Source organism: Vanellus vanellus (genome assembly GCF_965231255.1).
Source record: "Vanellus vanellus genome assembly, chromosome: 1".
NCBI lineage: Eukaryota > Metazoa > Chordata > Aves > Charadriiformes > Charadriidae > Vanellus > Vanellus vanellus.
Window position 1 is genome coordinate 207,850,488 of NC_138905.1, and position 20,626 is coordinate 207,871,113.

General features: G+C 38.3%; 1 protein-coding gene across 1 annotated transcript in view; it reads right to left on the minus strand.

The window, feature by feature from the left end:
* Positions 1-726: 726 nt before the first annotated feature.
* Positions 727-20,626, minus strand: part of ARHGAP42 (Rho GTPase activating protein 42) — a 167,614-nt gene continuing 147,714 nt past the window's right edge. Inside the window, exons 18-24 of the mRNA XM_082483163.1 lie at positions 18,964-19,123; positions 15,234-15,378; positions 11,790-12,170; positions 9,460-9,616; positions 8,316-8,378; positions 1,077-1,156; positions 727-843 (exon numbers count right to left, since the gene is read on the minus strand). Of these exons, the coding sequence (XP_082339289.1) occupies positions 755-843; positions 1,077-1,156; positions 8,316-8,378; positions 9,460-9,616; positions 11,790-12,170; positions 15,234-15,378; positions 18,964-19,123 (1,075 nt within the window). The 3' untranslated portion in view covers positions 727-754. The remainder of the gene's footprint in view (positions 844-1,076; positions 1,157-8,315; positions 8,379-9,459; positions 9,617-11,789; positions 12,171-15,233; positions 15,379-18,963; positions 19,124-20,626) is intronic.

The window sequence follows — 20,626 nt, forward strand, 5'->3', positions numbered from 1 at the left end:
GTCCTGAGATACATTGAGAATATTGTGACGGGTATCATAGAAATAAAAGCTGTTAATATTATCTATACTGATACAGAAAGAAGGAAATACATCTAAGAAATATTTGAATGAAACATTCATTAAACATATATTTTGAATGAGCACTTATCGCTCAGGCAGTGTATAAACTGATTTCATTATCAGTTGCATAAATCCTATAACATACTGTAATCTCAATGACTAACAGAAGTTCAAACTTCTGATTTATGGAAAACTCATTTCTTATTTGAAATTATTAGGACTAATTTAGAATCAAGTTTTCTAAGGAAGAATTCAGATCACAATAGAAGCATTACTTACATTATGAAAAAAAAAGACAATTTTCCATATTAAAAACTATAGATTGCAAGAAATGTCATAGAGTGCATTGCCTCTAAATTTCACACTTCCTAGGACCTGAAGGTCCGCAGCTAAATGGTAACTTTTTTGATTTTATTGCTCTAGTGTTCCTTACCCATAAAAGAAGAACAGAACAACCTTTTGCAAACAATGGAAGTTATTTAAACAGAGTACCGTCTTCAGTACAGAAACTGTTAACTGTTTCATTACATTCTGTTCCGTTGATAGGGAGCTGTGTAACCTGCAGCTGCAGTATCTGAAGGAAATCTACCACTCAGCTAACGGGCTGATGCCATATCTGTGTCAGATAAAAATCATAGTGCTTATTATTTGTTACCATGGATACCATGAAGATATTGCTGTCCACTAAAGATTACTAGAGGAAGACAACATAATTCTCAGGAACGAGTCCTGTTTTGCCTTCATAAGTCGCTTTTAACCAGCCTGGTTCCACTGATGGATACACTGCAAAAAAAAACCAGCCAGACAAATAAAACATATTTACAATAAATTAACACCATGAAAAGATCCTATATATGGTTCATATATTTATTTAGACAGTATTTACTCAAAAGCAATTGAAAAATCAGGGCAAAAACTGAGAGTTGAAAATGGAATTACGTTCTTGACCTTGTGGATACAATTCAGTTTTTTATTTTTTTTTTTAACGTGAAATGAGAATGTTAAACATATCTTACCATTGGAAAATATTGCCCCCTGTGGGAAAGACAGCTCATGACTATGCTCAGCCTTACAGGAATACATGGCTTTTGCTTGTCTGAAAGAAAAAAATACAGGCTTGCAATAAATGAGACAAGGAAAAAACATATAAAGAAATGAAATTAAAACCTGGGAAGAGTAGAAATAATCAGTTGCACAAATACAGGATTGTAATATCTAGTTACACAGTAGTTCAGAGGAACAGAATGACAGCAGACAATAACTCCAAGCTTACTGGAGTTAACAAGCATGTTACTGCAGAAAAGTGATGAATATCCTACTTAGAGGTTTAAAGATGTATGTAATTGATAACATTTAAGAGGACACTTTCATTCTAGTTGAAGTTGTCACTCAAATGAATACTGACTTGAGCATATTGCTTGAAGCAAGTGATGGACTGCCTAGAGACAGTTCCAAAGTGATCATTAAAGGTCTAAAAACATGACTTGTGGGAAATATAGTTGATCCATTTACAGAAGAAAACAATGCACAGAAGGCAATTATGAGACAAAAGAAAGGAGAAATCTGTTCTCCAGGCTGACTGCAAAAAGGACTTAAATAGATTTAAATTGCAGCAAGGGAGACTTAAATTAGGTGTCTGGGGTGGGTTTCAGCTTCGGCCACCTAAATCTAGATGTCTATAGATAACCTATGTGCGTAGCTCCACAGAGGTTCCAGGACTGGCTTCTGCTACAGTAGATGCATACTTCACAGTGCAATGAATGGCTCACCAGGTTCCACTGCCTGTAGCAACACCTTCTAAAGATACCTATAGGTAGACAGTTAAGTTTATGTCTTTTAATCTGTAGCTGGAAAACCCCTCTATTGGTTAGAATAGCGAAGCACTGGAACTGCCAAGAACTGGAGAATCCCCGAATTGAAGAATTCCCATTACAAAAATTAATTAAAAAAAAAAAATAAAAAAGCCACTACACTTATCTGTAAAAGAACTAGTTAGATATATGATTCTATCCCAGAGGAGGACTCATTAGGTCACCTCTTGATATGGCTTCTAGCACTGCAATTCTGCAAAATACAAAATGAAGGACTACACATAAAGATGGAAATTAGGAAATGGCAATTCCATTCTCTCCACATTCCTGCACTTTACCTAATAACTTTCCTTTAATTTATATACTCAAAGCAATTTTTATATGATCCATCAGTTTTTCTGAGTTTCTTTAAACTTATTGGAAACCCACATTATAACAAATGATGATGAACTTGTTGATTATTACACCTTTGTATGATGTGACGGGGCATTACTGATTCAGGTTTCCTTCCAGCCAGGACCTATGTCAATGACCCAGTATGCGACCTGTGGTGAAATTTAAAATTTCTAGCCTACTTTTTGAGAGGATGTTTATGCAAGTGACATGTAAGCTATTTTGTCTTTCCTCCCAAAACAGGCAGATAACAGAGTTGTAAGTTAGATTAATAATAGTGCCACATCATAAGTAATAGCATAAGAAGTCTGTTTTATTTTTTGTACTGCCAGTGGGGCCCATGGAAATTCACCTTTGGAGTTCCACACCCCTCTGGTGAGGTTAAGCAGGGACAGATTTCCAAAAGGGAGCAGAGAGCATCCCTCTACCCTGGCCTCATGCCCTGGTGCCGATCAGTACTAGCACACCATCGTTCATCTGAATCTCTAAAAGGGTCTGAGTGGATGGACGTATTCCCAAGTTTGTATGTGTAACCTTTCCAGAAATGATCTCTCCCTCTGATGAAAACGCTCTGAAGCTGATTTATGACTACACCAAGTGGCACATTTTGCCTTCATCTTAAGTGAAGAACTGATGCATCAAGGGTTAGACTCTCAGGCTGAGATTACCAGAGGAGGTCAAGAATTTTGAGTAGTGCCATCGATATCCAAGGGCACTTTATCTTCCGGATGCTGAAAACATTTCTAACTCTCAGTACCATCATTCTGGATACATCCCCACCGCTAACTAGAACAACATGAGCAATGGACCTCTGTTTGTGTACTTTGCTTAAATGTTAGTTTGCTTTCTGGCTGGTGTAGACTGCTTTGTTCAGCATTTTTCCTAGACAACTCCTTGGTGCCTACTGTTATGAAGAACTTGCCACCTATAGTTGACAAGACAGGTGTGAAGTTTCATTACTCTACAGAATACATCCAAATTTATCCATAATAATCTACATAATATATTCTAAAATATACAGAGGGAGATTAGATTATTTTACCGAAGGTCACACATAAACTAGAATTGAATTCTTTAATCTCAAGATTTTTCCTCCAAGTCAATATAACAAAAAGCGCTATAGGTGTTCTAACTATACTGACCCAGATTGGTAACTGACAAAACAGCCCCTTCCTGTGTGGCATAATCATGGATTTTAAACATATAAACCAGTAGAGTAACTGTTAATAATTACTATAGTTGCAATGAATATAAGATAATTGATAATGAACTTACTAAAGCACAGGGATTACTTTGAACCTGATTTTACTTAGTGGCATGACTATCAAGCCAGTTTCCCATGTTAAGAATGGGACATCTGAGTAATACTGTGACAAAAGACATTTAACGCAATAATAACACAGAACAGCAATATTTAAATGTGAGGCACAATTATTTAAGTTATTCTTGAAATATGTCATGCTGGTTTTTAGTGCCCTTAAAAAAAGTTAAGAAAAATAAATGCACTTTTCTCCTATGTTCTCTTATGTCTACTAAGCTATTCTGTTTTCAGCTTCTAATTTTACCTGATCCAAGTATGTTTACCTTAAAAGTAAAAAGAAGATAAGAAAACATGGACTCTGACTCACTCAATTCTGGAAAGAGAAAGCTTCCCAGCATTTGACATTCAGTCAGATACACAAACACAAGGTACAAAGTCCTCAGTTTCTCCAAAGCTCAGGAATTAGAGGATTCTTCCCACCACGTGGCTCCTGACAGAGTAATTACATGCCAATGCTATCTACAAACTGTGCATGATGGTATAACGAGAGACAGATTCTATGAATATTTACTCATAACTCTGGAGCAATTTTCAAGCCCCTGGTTAGTCTCCACACTCGATTTGATTACTTAGGTTCTCTTATTAGTTACTGCTCATTTCAACCCTATCCAGCTGGAAGCATTAGCAATGAAAAGGGTTTGCAGGTTCTTGGGCAATTTTTTTTGTGTGTGATTATGAAAATGGACAGCCTTACTTACAGTGTTAATGCTCTCCTCCCTAAAAACTAGGCTGTTTGTTAAAAAGCATGTGACAACATCATCATGAGCTATTCTGGTTCTCTTAAGATGATGCTAAAAATCTCAGAAGAGTGTGATTCAGGTTGTTTAGTGCAGAGAAAGAAAACAACTTCAGAAAATGGTACCCACATTTCCTAGAAGTTCCTTCTTTCCATGACTTTACTGGATAGACTCCAGATGAGAAAAAAATGCATCTTCCTTTTCCCTGCTTTTTGTTACATTTGTTTTGAGCCCATAAAGATAAACTTATGCTAGCAGTCAAAGGGTCAGTATGCATCAGATCATAAACTACTTTGCTTGACTACATGCAGTCAACAACACCTGATGCGTTTTAAATAGTAACAATAATAATAATAATAATCTAGTAATTATTATTACCATTATTATTATTTTAAAAGTTATAAATAAGCGTTAAAACTATGCTCCTGCCCTAATGAGTTTTCAGTCTAACAAAACAAAAACAGATGCCAGAGGAGGAATGAATGAGGGAAAACACATGAATGTCTCTCAGATGACTCATCAGTTAATATTATGCTACAGGAAGAAGAAAGGTTTATAGACTCCTGGAGATGGCAGACATACCGCCAATCTTGACTGAGTAGAAAACACTGGGCTGGGCTGGGCAAGGCATTTCAGGTGTTTAAGGAAATACAAAATACAGCATGAAAATAAAAACAGAAGAATGACTGGGAAAGGATATTTAATGATATGGTTGGGAGGGGAGCACGGGTCTACAGGGCTTCATACTGTCAGCCTACTCCTAAGTCCAGTCCTACTCCCAGCCCAGCACTTGATCCTGCTGTCAAGCCAAAGCTATTTGCTCTCACCAACTCCTCCTTTCCATTTTTCTAAGTATTCTTTTCTAATGAAAATCCTTCTCCTTATGATACGGTTTCTCACTGTATGTGAGAAACTCATTGACTTTCTATGTACCTCTAATCAAAGTCAAGAAAACAAAGTCAGGGATTATGTGTTGGTGCATTTTTGTACAGAAGCTGCAATCAGGAGACCACAGGCCCTACTAAGACCACTGGATAACTGATTCTTGTGAAAGCAGTAAGAAAATTCATTTGCCTCTTTCAAGTGCATACTAGATTAGCAATAAGGATTGGTCTCAATGCAGACAGTAGCTTAATACCACAGTCTGGGAGATGGACGATTAATAAACTTGAAGTCAGGAGGGAAGGAAAGGGAAGGCTGAGAAGTCAAAGTAATTCTGGAATTGGAAAAAGAGAGCAGAGGTTGAACAGGGCATAACATTTTGGTCTTCCCTGTCCAATCCTAAAACATGCACTGGGGCCTCGCATTCTCTTTCTGATTAAAAGAAATCTGTTCAAAGTGGTAGTGCTATGGGGGCATGTACTCATGTATACAAGGAGAGAAAACAGCCAGGTCAAATAATGCCCCAGCATTAAAAAAGGGACAGACACACACTCATTGATATTGCATTATACAAGGTCAGAAAGCAGGGCTGCCAAGATTACTTGGAAGAAGGAATTAAGTATGGAATTAAGGAATTAAGGAATTAAGTATGGAATTAAGGAATTAAGATGATTAAGGGCTTGGAGCATCAGCCTTATGAGGAAAGGCTGAGAGAGCTGGGACTCTTTAGCCTGGAGAAGAGAAGGCTGAGGGGAGACCTTATTATGGCGTACAAGTATCTAAAGGGTGGGTTGAAGGAGGATGGAGCCAGGCTCTTTTCAATGGTTCCCAGTGACAGGACGAGGGGCAATGGGCACAAGTTAGAACACACGAAGTTCTGTTCAAATACACGGAAAAACTCCTTTACGGTGAGGGTGACAGAGCACTGGCACAGGCTGCCCAGGGAGGGTGTGGAGTCCCCTTCCCTGGAGATTTTCAAGACCCGCCTGGATGCAGTCCTGAGTAATGTGCTCTGGGCAATCCTGCTTTGGCAGGGGAGTTGGACTAGATGATCTCTAGAGGTCCCTTCCAACTCTGATAATTCTGTGATTCTGTGATTCTGTGAAGTAAGACTGGGCCACTGTGGTGGTGAAGCATTGAGTACAAATTATCTGCTGAAATACAAATGACAATGAGAGACTGCAAAGCCATATAGGTACTTTTGGTCTGTCTGCTATACAAATGACCACAACAGGCAACAGATGCTTCAAGTAGGAATGAAGCTATTTTGCAAAACTAGTTATTTTTAGCAGGGTAAATTACCCTTGCACAGAGTACAATGCTATGTTGACTTAAGTATTTTTGGTATCAAACCAGACAGTTTAAAAATAGTTTATCTGTCTCACACTCTGGCCTGCATATATTCATTAGATAATAGAGTTATGAACTCAGAAGGCCTTTCTACTGGTTACCATGATTTCCAGATACTTCAGAAGAGTATCCTAAAGCTTTATATCAGCCTTCATGTTTGTAACATGCACGAGAGGTAAAGAAAACCTGGCCCTGAATTGCAAAATCTTACTCAGACTTGAGTAGCACTGTAAGAACAGCTGAGCTACTTCTTTCTTCCTCATTTTGCCTGCTGTCCTCTCGTTTTCCATTCTCCTTGTTACTGTTGCTCTTCTGCTTTCTTAGGAAGGCTGAAGTAGAGTAGCTATTAAGCCTTTCAGCGTTTTCGGCTTTGTTATCTGCTCTCCATATCCATTATCAAACTGCTACATTTTTCCTTTGTCAGGTTTTTGCTTCTTACATGCCTTTTATATACAGATACATGTGGCACAGGCTCCAAGGGAACAACAGGGGAGAGTTTACAAGAAGGGAGCAACACAAAATAAGAGAAGGAACAGTAGTGGAGGTGAAATGATGCAGGACTGGCAAAGCAGCCATCACTCTCAGCTTAGGGCACTGGCTTAAGAACATTCCAGTCTCTTCATTTATATTTTTCTCCTTTAAATTAATGCCCTGCTGTTTTCATCTCCCTTTCCCTCCTGCCACTCTCTTTTTGGTCACCTTACAGTTCATGTACTACACAAAACAAGAACAGCCTTGATTCACGTAAGCTGCTTCTCTCGAACAAAATCAGCAGGCCTTTACAAGTCAGCTTTCCCTTTCTTGCCCCTGCTAGATCTGTCTGAGAGGACAGCCATATTCCGCTGCTGCACGTCTCAGCACTTGTTGGCATCTTCATTTACAGCTGTGCTACTTTAGATTACTATTTCTGGATTAATGGATTAACATTTTTTTTTCCTATCACTTGACAGTTCCAGTGAGCTTGACAGTTCCTGGTATCAGTGAGTAAAGTGATGGACAGAACCATATGTTCTGTCTCAAAGAACCAGAAATGCAGGGACAGTGAAAAGAGAGATAAGACTTTTTCCCACATCTATTTATTTGACTATCTGCCTTAGTCTGTTAAATGTAGGCTGGTTAGTAATGTATGGAAGATACTGCTTTCTAGACAAACACTTATCAGAACATTCTAACTTAATATAAGAATGAATTAAATCCACTAAATAAATGCATGCATTTGTAAGGAAAATGTAAATAATTCCTGCTGCACACTACCAAGAAGAAAGGGGAAGAGTTTCTCCAGAGGTATGGAAGGTGTGATGGGAAAGACATGAATCCTGATCAAGTTAATCCTGAATTTTCTAAAGCAGCTGTTATTCAGAACTTACCGACATGAGCAAATTGCCATAAACTAGCATGTTTGCTAGTCTGCTGAAAGCATGGATATACAAACAGCTGTGTGCAATAAGTACAGCACCCTCGTCCTAATTTAAATCATGTTAATTTACTCTTGTAGCTGTGTCCTTAAGCAGATCACTAACCTGAGCACCTCTCACTGCAATTCCCTCAGGTGACAGAATAGCCAGATCGGCTGGTATTCTCTGTTAAGATTTAGTTGTCTTCTGGAGCAAGGATGAGTTTAATAAACCAGGCAAAAATTTTGCATGCCACATGATGCTATCCAAAAGACACAGAACAAAGCTCCAACACTTCTATTTCAATCTTTGAAGCCAACAAAACAGAAAGGATTTTACAAATTGTTAAATAATATGAAGTACTTACCGTCCTGAAGAAACTTGTTTAAGTGAACCAGCACTTTCAAACAACTGGGCTCTTGCAGCCACTCTGAAAATAAAGCACCACCTTGCTTTATGCTCTGCCCATTAATAAAACCATTAATAAAACACATAGACTAACTTCACTTTTAATTATCTGAAGATATGGACACATTTTTAAAAATTGTTTTAATTATTCTTTTAGAGAAGCAAAGGAATTCAAAAGCTGAGTTTAAGTCCCTATTCAGCAGAATTCTTAAGGGCATAACCTAATTGGGGCCCGACTTCCACATGCTCTAGAGCCTTGCTGAGTCAGCAAGGGAAATCTCAGCCCTATATTTAAAATTCTCTTCATGGATGGCCGATAGATATATTGGAAATGCTTGTAGTGCCAGTCTGTCACTATAATGCTGGAACTCTGAGCTATGCAGGATTCTCTGTTTAAGACACAGCAGTCTGTGAAATGACTATGGTGTTCCCTTCCAGTTTAAAAAGCGTAGAGGCTGAATGGAGTCCTGCAGTATTTGGAGAACTTCTTGGTACTCTGCAGATCTGGAAAACACTTGTTTTCCAAATCTCAATGAGCTAAATTATAACCTCTACTGCTTAGAACTATCTTCCTTTCAAAATACTCCCCCGCCACAAAAAAACCCAAACAGACCAACCGTTAGAAAAAAACAAAGATATCAACTATTTAACAGGCAACAACTGGAGACATTACAGAGTGCAAGTCCGGTGTTTTTTTTTTTTCCTTTCTCCAATTTTGGACTTACTCAAATAAGATCTGATGATCTTCTTGACATTAACAGCATGGACAGTAAGTAGTATTTATGCTCCTGAAACATTAACTTCCAGAAGAATCAGAGAAAATAATACTAATCGCTTTCCAAAGGTCCATTTCTTCATTATAGACTTTATCTGCAGCCTAATGAAGTCAATGGGAGTCTTTCAACTGACTTCAGCAGACTTTGTGCTGTGTCTCCTTTGTTTACAATTTTAATGAAGCTACTTAAATAATTCACAAATACAGAAATATTAAAACCAAGTATTCACGGATGCTTTTTCAACTACTTATGTAGCTCTCTGGGATCATTTTATAGTAGACAATACCATAACAACATGAATCTCCCCAAAGGGCCTTTATGACTTACACAGATCCTGGTCTTTGATAGCCATTACTTGATGCAGTATCTAATCTTAATCTCCTGCACATTTTGGGAGGCAAATCTGGGTTTGGTGGACCCTTTGGTGTATCTTTGGTATCTGTTGAAGATAAGCTCTGTATAGATCCACTGCAGCTTTTGTTACCTAAAGAAAACAACCAAATTATAGGGAATATTAAAGCTTATTTGAAGTTGTTTCACAACAAGTGTAGCATGCAAAGCAAAGTTTTTGTTGTTGTTGTGTTTTGTTTTGATTTTTAAAGAGGCAAAATAGGTAGAGAAAGTACTTACTAAGACAGAGAAGAAACAGCCTTTCAGGTAGAAAGCCAGGAGAAAAGGACCAACAGCAAGAATGAACAAATGACATTAAAATTGTGAAGGCTAAAAAATTACATTGTACTTAAATGGCTAGATAGTACATTCATGAAAAAGTGACAATAAAACCAACATTTATAAAGCAGCACACTGCACAGAATTGTAGAAAAAATTCATATTGGAAGTGATCTTGGGAAGTCATCTAGTCCAAACTCCTGCTCAAAGCAGCATCTACTGTGAAATCAGACCACATTAATTTGTAAGAATTAATATTTCCAGTATCCATAGAAGCTTCATGCCATTTAGAAAAAGAATTAATAGTTTCGAGTTGCCTAAAACAATTGCTACCGTAACTTGATAAAACAAATCTATAGCTGTACAGACTGTATAGCACACAAAAAAAGTCCTTTTAATGAATACAAGGTATGGCCACATGTGTCCTTTAAGCTGATCTATCTGTGGGCTGCTGCCTTCTTTACATATATATTCTGCAAGACAACTGCATCTACTTTGTGTTTCTTTATTTCCAAGAACAACAGATGCTTAATAATGCATTGAAAACTGTCATAATATAAAGAGATCCCCAAACAGAAAAACAATACCTATGTTATTAATATTTTAATTCTATGGTATTATTCTATAATATAAATTATTGTTATTATTCTACATTATTAATACTGTTAATATAACACAAATTAATATCTGAAAGTCTTAGGAAAAAGCTTGTACACTGCTTGGGGGGCAGAGGGGAGAGAGCTTTCTTAAACTTTTAGGGCTTTGCACATAATCATATATTTACCCTATGTGTACTTGTATTACTATTGGCAGCTCAGTGGCAAACTCAGCACTTCCACTCAGTCCACTGGAGCTCATTGTTTCAGTGTCTGCTGGTAATCTTCATAATCCGAAACACTGCAAATATACTGATTTCAAGATGGTGTTTCTTCTGAAGTCATTTCCACATAGCTGTCAATATTGTGCAATATCACCGTGTGTAATCACAGAGATACAGCAAGGGTTCACAGGCGTTTCAGCTAACTTAGCATTTAGCAGAACTGTCTAAACGAAGAAGCTTCTCTGTCTTGTAAGAAGCCTTGTCTACAGGCTTATCTGGGACAGAGGCTCAACTTAGGTGCTCTGAGCCTGTTCTTTGAAGCAGCATTCTTCTTTGACTGAACAGGAAGACTGGTGTCCGAACTTGTGCACTGAAATTGGATTCCTAAAGTTGGGTTTGCAAACTTGTGGTTGTTCTTACACATCATGTCCATATATAGAACCATTCAGCCATACTCTTGTGTTCAAGCTAATCTACTTGCAGTTCTGGACAACAAACCATGCAAGTAGGGCAGAATGAAGCAGCCATTCCATCAGCGGGGTATCAGACATACATTTCATGCCAGGGATTACCATTTTATCCCATCTGTCCAGTCCTGTATCAACTAAAGGCACTGACGGTAAAAACCTTAACTAAAAAAACCAAACCAAAATAAGCCACCTTTCCTTCAGTCTCCTATTTCAGGCAATTTAAGAGATGCAGTTGTAAAAAAAAAAAAAATAATTAAAAAGCAGGCACATCGCCAAGGAGTGAAAAAACTGTTATTTACTAAATATGTTAAGCCTACTGCTTTTTTAATTTAAATGCTAGCTTTGATCAGTAGATCATGTTCCAAGGATTCATTCCTTTGATGCAGTGATAAACCACAGCTACCAACTCTTCTTTTAAACCAGCAATCTCCTTACAAGTTTGTGTTCTAGATGAGGCATAGCAGGATAGAGAGTAGTCTAAATTCTGAGAAACACTTATATCTTTTAAGCTGTATGAACTGTACGGGTAACAAACAAAGGGGTTATGTCAGAAGCAGTTTGAAAACTGAAAGAGCATACCACAAAAATTGAAAAAATAAACAAAACTGATTAATTGATATCATTAACTTTCAGATGCAGCTCTTGTTTTCTATGTGTCACAGTAAACACTGATGTACTTAAACAACCTTGGAAATTACCTTCAGCTGATGGAATTGATCTAAGGGAAGATGCTGAAGACCGTTTCAGCCCAGACAGACTGTAAGAACTCTTTTTGGTCAGGTCTGTTGGTGGAGAGGCATTCTCTGGTCCAGTGACAGAAGCTACACTTTGGCAGTCTGACTCGACATCTGTTTTGGTTGCATCCTCCTTTGATGAGGATTCTGGACTTGTAGTCCAGAGCCCTGAACTCTTCTGGCCATTAGAAGAAGGGGGAGAGGCAATCCATGGAATCCCTACTGATTTCTCCCTGGGCTGTGAGGGTGCGCATTTGGTGGTGCTGTTCTGCTCAGAGGAGTGAGAAGAGAGAGATTCAATGCTGCCCATGGGAGTGCTGTCTGGGCTACTGCTGTACGAGTCACCTAGGGAGGAATGAGGGGAAGGGAGAGAGAGAGAAAAAAATTTTACATTTGCTAATCACGCGCATTTCTCTCATGCCACCTTTAGCCCCTTGTACCTTACTTGTCATCAAATTCATTAATATGTGGTTTCAGAGGCTCTTAAGACAAAATATCTATTTAGTTACTCAGTTTCACACATATTCCTATCTTTAACCTGGAACAGCTGCCTTTTGTGGCTATTTCTTTAGAGCTGTGTGGCTATTTCTTTAGAGCTGATGAACATAATGGGCTACAGGCTAAACTATTTCACACAGAAGTCTGCATTTTAAAAGAACTGCCTACAGTACAAAATATCCTTAGAAAATTCAACAGTTACGACGGTGCAATATCTTTGTGGTGAGCATCTTGCTGGATTTCCATGATAAGGCAAATGTTGTGGTGCCCAAACCATGACATTGTCACACTTATGTTCTTAAATGCATGACTATTGTCAGCAGGCACATTAAGTTTTACTTTGGTTAGCAAGCTGCTGAGGATCTCTGCAGTCTCTGTAAGACCAGTCCATCAGTCTAGCTATAGATATCTTATTTTCTGCATCGTCATACCTTTCATGAAATATCTATTTTGCAGGACAACAATTAATTCCTTTATTTACAACCTGAATGTTGAATATTTCATTAATTTCTTTAATTAGATTTATATTAGAGAAATTTACCTACCTACATAAAAATCTTTTTAGTGATTTTGTTAGCAATAATCTTTTGCAACAAAAAGCAGGAATACCCTAAAGAAATCTGCTGATGACATAAAGGTAGGAACACTTGTCAGAACTGAGGAAGGACTGGTCTATAATACAGTGAGGAATGAATTATTCTGAAGATTGGATTCAGTCTAGTGAGTTTCTAGTTGGAATTTTTTCCCAAAAGCTAGCAGATATAATTCTCAAATTTTACAAGAAGCAGAGAATGTATATTCTTCAACCATACAGTAGTTATAAGATATCAACATGATACAGCTGCTTTTGCCTCCAAATGTTTCAATGTCCTTGGCGACAAGTGACCATAACCACACACAATACTACAGATGAGGTCACAAATACCGGTGCCTCGCATAGGGAGTGGATCTGACACCAGTAAAGTGAAATATTCTGGCCACTTCTGGCCAGAATTCTGGTATTCCAGATTAAATCGTCCCCCATCTTGCCCCTTTACAGACCATTAGTCCCTTGAAAATTGCAAGACTTACTGAAGCCTAAACTTCTCAGATGCATTTTCTAGAATTTTCTATCATTCCCTACCATTTGAAACCTCCGCCTCATTTTCTCATGCCATACCGAATTCCTTAATTTCTTGCAATATAGTTAAGTGTCTGCACTTCATTTAAATGAAGACTTACAAACATCGAGTACCTTCAGAAATTGCTACTGCCAGAAGCCAAGGCTCTCTTGCCTGTCTCTGGCCACACCTAGAGGTACTTGGCAAGGAACTCCGCTGCTGCCTCAGCCTTCCAGGTACAAGCAAGATCTTAACTGGAACTTATGTAAGCAACTGCCAAGCTTGAGGTAATAAACAAAGCACAAGTGGAGAGCTCTTGGGTCAGACCTAGTTCCAATCAAGCTGCCAGCACAAGACGTGTCTGAATGAAGAAGCATGAGCTTGCATATGTTCTGCAAAATACCTGCGCAGAAATGTCTCATTTTTTATGCTGGTATTCATTCATTGCAGTTACACAGTGAAAAACAGTTCAAACTTGCCCAGCTTGTCCTCTGGTGAATGTAACTGACGGTTCCTCTGTAATTTCTTGCTCAGGATCCCATGCCATTCACACTGGCAATGCATGCGGAGGCAGTTATTGCTCTCATTTAGCATTTAAACTCTCACTGGCTGGAATCATGTAACATAAACCTATGGAAAATGCAGCACCTGTGCACGAGTATACTGAGGATACATTTCCTAACATTACAGACTTAAGAATTACTACAGATCCTCAAGAACAGATGTACATTAACTATGGATTAATTTACCGTACCAGTTTCATGTAAATCTCCTTGAGGAACCAAGGGAGACAGAAGTTCTTTTTGAAGACTGTACACTCCATGGGGAGTGGAACTGTTAACAACTTAATCTTTGCTAAAGAATCATAGAATCATAGAATTGTCTAGGTTGGAAGAGACCTTTGGGATCATCGAGTCCAACCATCTACCCTACTCTACAAAGTTCTCCCCTACACCATATCCCCCAACACCACATCTAAGCGTCTCTTAAACACATCCAGGGATGGTGACTCAACCACCTCCCTGGGCAGTCTATTCCAATGCCCGACCACTCTTTCTGTGAAAAATTCTTTCCTAGTTTCCATACTTCTTACTGGTACAGCCAGTAAGTAAAAAAGTGATGGCCCACTAGATGAAAATGAATGACGTGAAACTTTATAATAGTCACATCTACATGAAAATACATAGGCATTCTAAGCAGCAATTAATTATACATATCACTCCCTGCTATTAAACGGTAAGCCATATGATAAACATACTGTTTCTCCCAAAAGTATTCGAGTTTGTTTCTATTCCAGAAAAAGTTTCAGTGGTTTTGGCAACCTAGGCAGTGGCTGACTTTGAACCAATGACCACCATTTCATGCACGTGAAAAAAGCCACGTAATGGTTTTGATCTCCTTACCTTGAGTGAGTTAGATTTATTACAGGAGGAAAGGAAATACTCTATTTACAGTTTCCCAACCTTAACAATTATTTTAAAAGCAAATGAGATGAACTTCGTATAATGGAATTCTGAGTTTCAAAGTAGACTGCATTTAGATTAGAATACAAAAGTCTACTCTAAATGATTTTTGAACAATGCATACAATACAAAACTTGCCTAAAACAAAACATCCCTCCTCATCTGAGAGAAGCAAGGAATGTAGTGAGTCAACAGTGCGGTTGTGACTCACAGAGGTTAAAAAGCTGGCCAAATCCCACCTGTTATGCTTGTAATTATTGGAATACAATACTTATTGGATATTATTCAGGAAAGTTAAAAGACAAGACATAAGAAGGAAGATAATGAGTCAACATGGACAAACTTACTGTCAGGGTCTGCTAGACATGGTGTATATCTTCCTTTGGGTTTACGTGAACCTGTGGAGAGACAAATTGCTCTTGTTCTTCTTGAACCTGAACGGGACTGAGGTTGGGGAAGAGGAATATTGGGATCTGGTGCAGTGTGAAATATCTGCATGATTAAAAAAAAGAAGGGAAAATAAATGACATACACAATACAGCTACTCTTACATTTCCGTTATTAATCCATTTGTTTTACTTACTACTGCACCTGAAATTAATGCTGTAATAGTCTCACACATCACAAAAGAGTAAATTCCAGAATATAAACTTTGTTCTGATCTTATTTTACAATCAAAGAACCACAATGCTCAGCTGTACTTAAAATTTATACTAATATAAAATATAAATATATTTATATAAAATATAAATATACTAATACAAAAATAGTTTTATTTTCTAAACACTGATTAAGAAGTGCTTAACAGTCTAAATTGTGAAACATACAATACGTGTTTACAACTAACTCCTGCCCAAGAAGTAATACATTTTTTAAAAATATTATGAAAGGATTGAATTTTTTCTCTGTCTTCCTGTGAAAGCTTTTGTATGTCACAGAAATTTGTTATAGTCATAAGTTATTAAAATCCAGTTTGTATTTCAGAAAAACACTTTATTTTGCCAAATATGTCAAGTTTGATGAGGAACATACTTATGTTCAGAGCATCTCCTGATTTTTATCTTTTACATACCACTGCTACCACTGGTCAGTTTTGCACTTCATTACTGAAGAAAAACCTAAAATTTTGAGGTATCTGACTACTGTGATCTGACACAGGTACACATAAGCTTTTGAAGAACTTTTTGCTGATAAGCACGGCAAGCTGGCCAGCAAGGACCATACAGAAAGCCCAGTAATTTGTGTGACTTTCATTTGTATCACCTGTTCTGCAATATCCAAGACATGTGCAGTAGAGGTCTTGAAAGACCCTAAAAACCCATTTGGATACTTCCAGTAAAAATGATAATTGCCTTGGAGGATGATTAAAGCAAAAAATATAACCAAAAGATTTGCATGTTTTTTCTTCCAGATGTCCTTCTTCCCTTATTCCTCCTAGTGAGACTGTACTGTACTCACTGTACTGAGTATCTCTTACGGCATCCTGTGGAAGGAAGTGGAATTAGTTCTGTGGAATGGAGGAGAGGTTTTACAGACAATGGTTGCCTATTCAGTTAAGCTACTTGAAGGAATCCGAAGTGTCCAGTCTCCACAGTGTAGAGAGGGCTAAATGTCGTAGGTTAAATACTATACAACGCCAAAACACATCTCTGCAAGGATTTCTGAATACCCCATCAATAGGGCACTGCCGGAAGAGGATGAAGTGAACAATGAAAAGATACCTCCATGCCACTCAAAGAAGTGGAAGAAAGCAAACATAATTCTATGGTAGAAAATACTTCAATGGATGCCTTGAGATTCTCCTGAAGTACATTAATTCTGCCTTAAGCATTAGTGAGTAGCACATCAATATAAAAATATGTCTGTAGACAGAGAACTAGAGCAAGGGTGATTGTGGTCGTGCAGCCATGGTCTTTGTATTGAATGAGCTGTAATTTTCTGGAGGGAAAATTCAGTGCTGGAAAAATAAATATGTTTTGGAGTTAGAGGCCAGGATGCTATCAGTATCATACTAAGTCTGAGGAGTTCCTATGAAATATAACTAATGATACGACGGCTGTGCTGCCTTACAGCATGACCTGGACAGGCTGGAGAGTTGGGCAGAGAGAAACCTAATGAAATTCAACAAGAGCAAGTGTAGGGTACTGCACCTGGGGAGGAATAACCCCATGCAGCAGTACAGGTTGGGGGCTGACCTGCTTGAGAGCACCTCTGTGGAAAGGGACCTGGGAGTCCTGGTGGACAACAGGATGACCATGAGGCAGCAATGTGCCCTGGTGGCCAAGAAGGCCAATGGCATCCTGGGGTGCATCAAGAAGAGTGTGGCCAGCAGGTTGAGGGAGGTCATGCTCCCCTCTACTCTGCCCTGGTGAGGCCGCATCTGGAGTACTGTGTCCAGTTCTCGGCTCCCCAGCTCATGAAAGACAGGGATCTGCTGGAGAGGGTTCAGCAAAGGACTACAAAGATGATTAGGGGCTTGGAGCATCTCTGTTATGAGGAAAGACTGAGGGACTTGGGTCTTTTTAGTCTAGAGAAAAGATTGAGGGGGGATCTTATTAACGCTTACAAATACTTAAAGGGAGGGTGCCAGGGGGATGGGAACAGTCTTTTTTCAGTGGTGCCCAGTGATAGAAAAAGAGGTAATGGGCACAAACTTGAACATAAGAAGTTCCATCTAAACATGAGGAGGAACTTCTTTACTTTGAGGGTGGCAGAGCACTGGCAGAGGCTGCCCAGAGAGGTTGTGGAGTCTCCCATTCTGGAGACATTCAAAACCCTCCTGGACACCGTCCTGTGCAACCTGCTGTAGGTGACACTGATCTAGCAGGGGGGTTGGACTAGATGATCTCCGGAGGTCCCTTCCAACCCTGCCCATTCTGTGATTCTGTGAAGCAGCACTGTCAGTACTTACTGATCAACCAGTGCAGGGGATCTCTTATTGACCAGGAACTGCCCCTTAGCTGAGTACCATGAAATGGAAGAAACACAAAGTTTTTCACTTTGTTTTGTTAGTCATCAGAGAAGGTCATATCTATCGACTAAAGATCCCCAAAATAAAATTTCTTTTGATGACCAAGTGATGGAGGTCTTGACTGTTCTGCTGAGTTCTGAAATCAAATAGTTTAAAATAAACTAAATCTGAGAAGGCTTTTCAGTGAAGCTGATACTTTCAGTCACTACCATTGCAGGTAAGTGTTTAAGATTTCATGAATTTTCCTTCTCAAGCCCTGAAACAATTCTTATTCAATGTTCCAGGAAAGAGTTTGAGATGGACTTTTGCTGTCACTGGTGTCTTTGAGGAAAACAAAATAAACCAGAGAGTCACAGACATGCGTTTCTTCAAAGCAAAAGAAGTACCTAGACAAGCTTGTATGCCCCAGAATATTCAAGAACTTTTAAATCACAAAGACATAATGGGCTTAAACCTGTAACTATGAATAAAACCTCATCTAAAATGCATTACTTTTTTCTTTTTGCTTTTTTACTCTTGATGTAGTACCTACACACTGAAAAACGACACAGCGCACACAAATGGGGGATTGTGCTGGGGATCCACATTGATGCTGCTCATGAAAAGAGGAACTGAAGGATGGTTGGGGTTTCATGACGTTAGGTGGGACTAGATCTCCACTGTGGAGCTGGTGTATCCCCAAAGGACAGCCACGATCAGAAAGACTCTGACCTGATGCACTCAGGAGAATCCATGCATTCACCCAGAACAAACCTTCATACGCTGATAGTATGAGAGAGATGGAGGAGCTGGGAGCAAAGTTATGATTCTCATTCTTTTCTAGACGTAAGAAGAACAGAAGGACAGAGGAATCTTCAGAAAGCAACTGAAGATTCAGAGCAACTCCTTCAAAGCATATGAGATTATTCCTTGGATCTGTACCTTGCACAGCCACAAAAGACTCGCTAGGAATACAGAACCATAGCATGGGGTGGGAAGAATGTAGTCTTTCTGTCAATGACCTTCTACAAATGCTAGTTTTTTTATTCTTAAGAACTTAAGGATGATAATAAAAATGAGATCTTAGTTCCACTTTATCACAAAACAGTTAGATAATGTCTTTCTACCTTTTCATAATGCTCTATCAGAATTTCAACGACGATATTCTGAAACTTAATGTTCATCATAGCAGCCACGGTTTCTTCTTGGGCTCTCATCAGAGTTGGTCCAAAGATAACACCAAGGTTGGATACAGTCATTAGATTTTGCTGACTGTGTAATGATACCCTTTAAATGAACACAAACAATATGCAATTAAATAGTTGTGCTAAATTACAATTCCAACAGGCAAAAACCTGTTAAGACTATCTCTTTAACAAGACCCTAACTTCATGCCTCCCCTTTAAAAACATTTTTTAAACTCTTGCTTTTGCTAGAGTCAAAATGCAGCGTAGTACAACTACTGTATTTCCATTAAGGCTCCCATCCTGCAATAAATTAATGGATAATGAGCATCTCTTCCTAAAATAAGTATTTAAGTTCCTGACATAATTGACAGGGAAAAGCAACTATCTTTAAAGATCCCCACAGAGAGACCCAGACCATCTACAGTTTAGGAGTCCTAGGGCAAGTAACTATCTCTCTCCAATGATTATACAGGAACTTAAATACTTGATGTTGGATTGACTGAAAATACTGTGATATAATGGAGGTCAACTACGTACCTTAGATTTCATATAAATGAAAGAAACTTAGTTACTGAAAACACAGGATCAATGGGGTTCAGCAAAATAATTGTTTTTGTGGTGTAGGTAACACTAGGTGATCATAATGGCATCTTCTGGCTTTAAAATGTATTTTACTTCTGTATATTCTGTTATCACTGTACCTTTTCTGTCATTTTTCTTCTTAATGTAAAATTAAGAAACTTAGTTTTTCCAATAATTTATCAGATAGTAATATGAAAACCATAAATCAGTTATCCTCAATGCCCCTTTTCTCTCCTTACAAATAAGATTTGCCAAAGAAAAACTGTATCATCATAAATCCTTCGAAATAACTGTCAGTGATTCCTCAGTCACAGCTGCCCTATTGCCTCATGTCTGAGAAATATCACACCAAGTAAAGATTTGATCATTGCCTTAATGCTTAATTTTACCAAATCTGCTACCAAATAGAATCAGTTATTGAGGCATTTGTTCACAGTTTCCTCCTCCTTCTCACTGCTATCTGCTACTGTTGTCAGGCTGAGCATTTTTAGCCATTTCCTACATAATAAAAATAACCCTTGTACCCCTTAAAATTAAGAAACATTAACATCTATAAAATACTGGAAGACTAGCAGGTAGTTTTCTCTGACAGCCTTCATTAATCAAGTTTATTGAGACATCTGCTACATTTTCCTTCCAATAATATTCTCAGTTGACTTGATTTGTTCTTAAAATGTTATACAAACATTAGCAAAATGATCTGATGCCAGAGTTTCGTAGCAAATAACACAAATACTATCCATTTACGAAGGTTAAAAAAGGCAGTGACAAAAAGACTGTGAGGTTTTCCCCAAAGCTACTTGGGGATTTTGTTAGGATCAGGATCAAACCCATATCTGGACTCACACATTACTCTTTCTCTCAGTCTCACTGTTGAGTAGGCACTACTGATACACAGAATGAGTAGAACAGTAGAGTTATTCTGGTACAGAGATGAGACAGACTATACGATTACTTCTACAACAAAGTAATACTCCAAACTGAATGTTTCAGCATCCCATTTACATTGAAAAGCAGGAGA